Here is a 7,307-nt window from a genome sequence, read left to right as displayed (position 1 = left end):
ACTTTTTATTGGATTCTGCTTCCTCTCACATTCTCTAACTCACAGGTGGCACATTTAACAGCAAAGAGCACATTAGCAGCTTCAGGATCTATCTGCCGCCTGCGGCCGCGCCTCCCTCTCCTCTCTGTTTACTCTCCTCCTGCCTTTGTTTGGCTCTTTTTGTTTCTCACTAAATCTAAAGGACCGCTTGGTCTTGTAAATTAATATTTCCTCTGCACGCCCGGATCGTTGCTGAGATAAATGCTCAGAGCGTGGTGGAAGTCTCCGGAGAAAATCTGAGGAAAGAAGTGAACTCCTGCAGAATCTCAGCAGTTTACTGAGAAACAACTTCATCAGAGCACGATAAAACATCAAATACTGCACAGAAAATACAAAAATTACTTTAACCAGGAGAAATGCAAAGGGACAAGGATTAATAAAGATAAAGGAGTTTGGAGAAGAATCAGTTCAGAGGAAATTGAAATACTCTTTAATAAAAGTAACTAAATTAAACTTTTTTTAATCAGCATTCTCTTCTTCACAAAGCTCTTCTCAGCCGACTTTCAGCATTCAGTATTGAAGAATGCTGCTGAAAAACTGAAAGCTGCTCTGTTTGGCTCTTTAGTATCTTGTCTTCTACACGCCGACGTCAGGGCGGATCTGAGCTGCTCTTCTAACTGTCCTGTTTTTATGGTTTATTTATAGCGTATAATAACAGACTCTTTTGTCCTTCCTTGTGGTAACTTTATTTTGTGTTCTTTTTGTGTTGTGTATGGTATTTTTGCTCCATGTTGTCTGTCTGTAACTTTTGTTTGTCTGTCTCGACCAGAACACTTTGGAAAAAAACAACTTTTAATCGCAAAAAAAAAATAATAAATATCAAACGTATTAACAGACAGATTTTTTTATTTTAAAAATCTGCATTGAAAATAACCAAAGTGCAGACAGGAAGTGCAAAGATATGAAATGAAAATATTCAGCTCATATATTTAGGACAATTAGAGCTCATCAGAGACAACCAGTCTCACCTGGACTCAACCTGGAGACAGACGGCCGCTCACAGCCACAGGGAGCAGAGAGGGAGCAGAGAGGGAGCAGAGAGGGAGCAGAGAAGGAGCAGAGAAGGAGCAGAGAGGAAGCAGAGAGGGAGCAGAAAAAAAAAACTGCAAATTGCAAGAAATTAGCAAAACTTTGCTGGACTTCAGGAACAAAATGTATTAAAACTTTCAAATAGCTCAAACATATGAATATTTCTTTCTATTTTATACTTGATGTGTTTGACAGATAAAGTTGACATCGGGCCACCTGCTCAGCCTCTGCAGTCAAGTAAAAAAAAAAAAACGGATGTCCCCATAAAATAATCCCCCAGATAACACTCAAAGTCAGACAAAAGTGACTGAAGGTTACAGAGATCTGCGTTTGGCTGCAGCAGCTGTGGAGCTCAGTGATAACGGCAGCGTGTTTGACTCCTGCGCTGTGACGAGTCGTCACGTTTAGACCAACAAAGCTCAGCTTCATCTGATGATTTATGGCCACAGAACGAGTTTACATCCAAACCGTCTCAGTTTAAAGGCTTCACTTTGGTCTCATCAGGACATTTCAGGGACATTTATTTGCTAAATAAAGTTTCAGGAGCGAAACTTTATTTAGGAACTGCAGCGTCTCTCTGTGTGATTGAGGATTCAGGAACAACCTTTAACATGGTGGAATTACTCCGTCACGCCTGTTAGTGGCCGTCTGACCTGTGATTGGCTGTCTGGGCCGTTAATGTCGTCCATCAGTGTGGACGCTCACGGCGTTGTGGTTATAGCTGCAGTTCTCTGTGTGGATGGACTTTAGCGTTTGACTGTGCTCATACCTGCTGTGACTCTGTTTGATGGAGGAGTATCTGTATCCGTTCTCTCTCGTCTCTCATGCTCTGGCTCTTGTCTTAGTCTGAGTACACACACACACACACACACACACACACAGCTGAGCCTCAGTTCAGTTCAGTTCAGAGTGTGTGTGCCTCTGAGCTGCTGTTCATGTTTTCGTCTCCTGAGTGTGAAGCTTCTGTCAGACAGCAGAGGGCGCTCTGCACCAACCTAACAGATCACACACACACACACACACACACACACACACACACAGAGTTTAATGTGATGTAGTGCTTTGTTTTGATGCTGTTTGAGTTTCTATTCTTCTCTGAATGACACAAAAATGACTGTTTTTTTCAATGATACAAACTTTATTGAAAAAGCTACAAAACTAAAATAAAAAAGTTTTCTTGATATAAAAAGTTTTAAAGATTCTGTACAAAGTGCTGCTCCTCCAGCAAAACACTGACGAGAAAAAGACCAGTTTGAGTCAAAGAGACACATCCTGTCAGCCTGTCAGTGAGGACATCCACAGACACACTGTCCCCCCTGCATCCAGCTCTTCTCTAGTTAGTCTCCAGGGGAGAGACACAGAGACGCGTCCTCCTGCTGACCGACAAACAGCTGACGTCCTGCAGTTTGTCCATAACACTGAGACAACAAGGACACATTTTTTATTCTAACATCCTGATGGACAGTTTGTCCGTCCACTCTGTGACAACAAAGACACATTTTTTATTTTAACATCCTGATGGACAGTTTGTCCACCCACTCTGAGACAACAAGGACATATTAGTAACTTTCAGATCCACTTTTAATCTTAATCTCACTTCCTAATCTCCTTCACATCATCATCTATCTCGTCTCAGTGTCTCCGTCAGTCCACAGACTGTCTGTCTCACAGACTCTCTGTCTCTGAGGAGGGTGTGGTTTTAAAAGTAGAAATACAACAGAAAGAGCGGCGGGTGGCTCTGCAGGCAGAGTGTCCCAGGTCAAAGAGACAGAGACGCAGGTTCAAACTAACATGCTGTCTGAGATTTTGGGTGTGTTTAGTGTTGACAGGAAGTGGTTAATGACCTATTTTCTTGCATCATTTTCTGTTTCCTGTCAGCTCATTAGAATAATGGCGGCTGACGTGTTTTTTCTGCAGTTAGCTAAAATCTCTTGAACAAAGTTGATGATTGTCAGAAGGACGCTGGTGGTCAGACGACGTTTAGACAGTCTCACCGTGTTTCTGACTCTCAGCGTTATTTACAAGATTCAGTCTGTTTGACTATTGATAAAGTCCTGCAGCTGGCCCCGCCCTCCGCTCTGCACTCCCAGAGCTCCTTGCTGTGTTGACTGTGGTGGTGGCGGAGGAGGCGGTGGCAGTGGCGTCCAGTCCCAGCGAGCGGCGGTACGCTGCAGAGAGGCGGTACAGGACGTCAGGCCGCGGGCCGGGGTGGGCGTCGGCCTTCTGTGTCATCAGCATCTCAAACAGCGTGCTGACCTCAGACAGCAAGGCCCCGCCCACAGGGGCCTCCTTCTCTGGAGTCTTACCTAAAGGGGAAAAGAGAGGAGAGAAAGGAGGAGGAGAGAGAGAGGAGGAACAGGAGTCACTCTGCTGCCACCTCTCAGGTATCACCAACTGAAGGACCTATTCTGCTAAAATTAAACATATTTATTATTACTTACTAAAGTTTCCAGCATTATATAAAAATTGGACAAACTGGATGAGAGATGGAGCGATGCGTCCTGGTGTTTCTAAATAATTCATTCAAAGTCTGATTAAAGCTGAAACTAACACAAAGTCGTCTGTAGAAGTCTAAAGAAGTCACTTTCCACCTCTGCAAATGTGTCTGTTTCAGCACTGTGGCTGTCAAACACTCAGCTGTTTGATCCACGATGATGAAATGCTGTGGCTGTCAAACACTCAGCTGTTTGATCCACGATGATGAAATGCTGTGGCTGTCAAACACTCAGCTGTTCTACAGTCAAAGTCAAAGTCCTTCACTGCATTTGGTCTGCGGCGCTATTCTTATTATCACTGGCTGTTTGTGTTGTCTGTCAAAAAATGGCTGGAATGTGTTCTATCAACTACGTCTCATTTCAATCGAGGAAAAGTTAATTCGCGATTGATATTGTCATCGTTTTATCGCCCAGCCCTACAGTAAGTTTGTTATTCAGAGCTGAAGTTCAGATATGAATCATCTCTTTGGACTGAATCTCTTCACATTTCAGTGATATAAAAAGAAAAAAAATTCAGTATTTTTTTTACCGAAGGTGGAGAAGGAGGAGGAGTCCAGGGCGCCCCGTGGAACGAGCTCACTGTCCGTGGACGGAGGCCTGTTGGGGACAAACACATTGTCGTGGTAATCGCCGCTGAGTGGGAGGGAGAGGCGGGCCATCCAGGAGGGGTCATCAACCTCAGAGAAGACATCGTCTGCAGACAGAGAAAGACGTCAGATATCTGTCTCAATGTTGGGACACGTTGATGCTCCTATCAGCACCATCTGTGCCACTCGTCACGAGTCTGAGACATGTCTGAGACATGTGGCGAGTCTGTGACGTGTTGAGTCCTGTTTATTTTTGGTCTAAATTCAAACTTGTGGGGATAAAAGTCGGCTCGGTCTGCAGGACAGATTTCGGGTGATGAGAACAACCTGCTGGTTACTGTGTGTGCTGCAGGAGGAGAAGCAGGAAGTGACACGCTGCTTTTATCTGGCTGCTGTCAGCGGCTCTTCCTGCTTTCATGGCGTGCTGCACGCTCCAAACGTTCGGCTGAACACCACGTCCACGCCGCCATCGACCCGCTGAGCTACAGTCTGACATCAGACACACACACAGACTCGTGGAGACGATGATCCGTCTCATTTCATCAGCTTCTCTGAAACGTGTTTATCACAGAACCCTCGCTCCCCGCATCCTCCTCACTTCCTGTTTATGTCCTGGACTTCCTGTTTGTGTCTCTTTATCTGCTCAACAACAACTGGACTCACTGGCACGGATATTTCCCTGATTTCACCTGAAGCCGCTCGAGTTCGGAGAGAGACAACAGCAAACAGCTGAGAGGGTTCAGGTTAAAGTGCAGGTTTTTACTGATCCTGATCCTGCTGGTTATTAACTCTTTCCTTCCCTGCGTCGTTCACTCTCACCTGTAAAACACTTTGGTTGTTTTTAAAATGTTACAGAAATAAACTGGATCACACTGATGAGTCTGACATTGATTATTAAGATGCCAGATAAGAACTGATGAATCCATGTTAGTATTTCAAACACATAACCGACATTAGTGATGAGGATTTTTATTTATTGTAATTTTGCAGACGTGTCTGCGCAGACGTGTCTGTCCGCGCAGACGTGTCCGTGCAGACTGCATCAGTCCGTCAGTTCTCCACAAATTCTGAGTAAAATTTCAATTCAACATTTAACTGAAGTGAGAGTTTTAAGGGTTAAATGACTGAGAACCAGATTAAAACATAAATCTGATCAAGAATCAGTGTGAGAGTCACATCTCTGTTGAGTCCGTCCACAATGGGACAGTCTGAGAGTCCTCATGTCTCAGAGCTAAAACTGAGAACAAGTTAATGTATTTATGTGTTTACGTGTTTACATATTTACGTGTTTACATATTTACGTGTTTACATATTTACGTGTTTACATATTTACGTGTTTACATATTTACGTGTTTACATAAAGGGCCGGAGTCAGATTAAAAAGTAAAACACTAAAGTGAGCACAGAAACAGAGAGAGAGACGTCACATGTGAGACACGAGTTTGTTCTTCATCAGGACACAAGAAGAAGACACAGCTCACAGACATCAGAGAGACGAGTGTGACGGTTTCAACAAAGCAGACTCAGTGTGTGTGTGTGTGTGTGTGTGTGTGTGTGTGTGTGTGTGGAGATAGATCAGCCTGCAGGTAGAAGGTGATTCAGACTGAACTCGACTCTCTCCATTGTCTCTCTCTCTCCTGTCATAAAGTGCAGCTCGCTCGACCATCGTCAGGCGGTAAACCCCTCAGCTCGCCGCGGGACTCTGACCGCCACAATACCAGGAAGACACACACACACACACACACACACACACACACACACACACACACAAAGAGAGTATGTGTTGGCCTACATTTTGGAATTCCAGCTGAACAAAGAGCTCTGAGTGTTTAATATTTGGGAGCTAAAACTTCTCAGTTAGACTTTTAGCATTTTAGCATTTTAATTATTTAACTATAATCATCTTCATCATCATCTTCATCACCATCATCTTCTTCATCTTCATCAACATCATCTTCATCACCATCATCACGCAGTGATCCACTGACTCGCTCCTCACAGCTCAAACTGCTGAGAGATGAACTTAATAACTCTGCGCTGATATCAACACTCAGAATAATAAGTGTAACGAGCTCAAACACTTCCTGTTGGTGTTTAACCCTTTCAAGACAAACTGACTGATTTCTCTCAGAAACAACATCAGAGGAAATGACCCAGAAATAAGCAAGAAATGACCAAAAAGTACAAGAAAATGACCTGAACATTAGCACAAAAATGGAGAACAAACAAGTAAAAAAAAAGGAAATTACCTGAAAAAAGGGCACTTTGCAGGACACGTCTTTCTAAGTTGCTCATTTCCTTTTTCTCCTCATGTTTTTAAAAAAATCAAACCAATGTGCTCAGAGTTCAAAGGGTTAAATATTTGTGAAAGGCGTCTGAACGCAGCGCAAGAAAAGTGATTGTAAAGAGTTTCGTCGAGTTTTTAAAGCATGAAAACCTTTGAGGGCAGAAGACGAGTCTCTGCAGTCTGACTGCTGTTATTTCCTGCTCTCCTCTTCCTGTTTTCTCCCTGTGGCAGTGTGTGTGTTTGTGTGTGTGTCTGTGTGTGTCCATTGTCAGGGACCGCTTAGTGTGTCCCGCAGGGGTCAAAGGTCAGCTGTGTGTGTTTCAGCAGGTCAGCGCTCGGCTCTCAGACAGCAGCCAGTTCAAACAGAACGACAGTAAACACAAAGTCAGCAGAGACGCACTGCAGTTTGTCCACCAGCAGGGACACCAGACCGTCCTCTGACCGTCCTCTGTCTGTGCACAATACTACACACAACAACACAACTACACACAGCACATCACACAGCAGCACAACACACAATACATCCAAATATGTCCAAATATGTTTCCGCCTCGTGCAACAGTAAAAAGTTTATCGAAATTAACGTGTTTTATATTCACAATTCCGTGTGTGTGTGTGTGTGTGTGTGTGTGTGTGTGTGTGTGTGTGTGTGCATGTGAGTGAGTGTGTGTGTGTGTGTGTGTGTGTGTGTGTGTGTGTGTGCGCGCCTGTGTGTACCGGGGTCGTGCAGCAGGTGGTTCAGTCCTTCCTCCAGCTGGGGGTCGATTGGTGAGTCTCGTCCCGGCTCCCAGTCCACATCTCCAGCCTCGCTCTCTCCGTGTCCACTGTCTTTGGTGCTCAGCCAATCAGAGCAGTCCTGGCCTCCATATC

General features: G+C 44.4%; 1 protein-coding gene across 2 annotated transcripts in view; it reads right to left on the bottom strand.

Annotated features, from left to right (window-relative positions):
- Nucleotides 1-2,214: 2,214 nt before the first annotated feature.
- Nucleotides 2,215-7,307, bottom strand: part of pcdh12 (protocadherin 12) — a 13,617-nt gene continuing 8,524 nt past the window's right edge. For both annotated transcript variants that reach the window (XM_042493190.1, XM_042493191.1), the window contains exons 3-5: nt 7,155-7,306; nt 4,093-4,257; nt 2,215-3,374 (exon numbers count right to left, since the gene is read on the bottom strand). In XM_042493190.1, coding sequence (XP_042349124.1) covers nt 3,109-3,374; nt 4,093-4,257; nt 7,155-7,306 — 583 coding nt within the window. In that variant the 3' untranslated portion in view covers nt 2,215-3,108. The remainder of the gene's footprint in view (nt 3,375-4,092; nt 4,258-7,154; nt 7,307) is intronic.

Source organism: Plectropomus leopardus, chromosome 9, assembly GCF_008729295.1.
Source record: "Plectropomus leopardus isolate mb chromosome 9, YSFRI_Pleo_2.0, whole genome shotgun sequence".
Classification (NCBI taxonomy): Eukaryota; Metazoa; Chordata; class Actinopteri; order Perciformes; family Serranidae; genus Plectropomus; species Plectropomus leopardus.
Note: the sequence above shows the minus strand (reverse complement) of the source record. Positions and strands in the feature narration are given on the sequence as shown.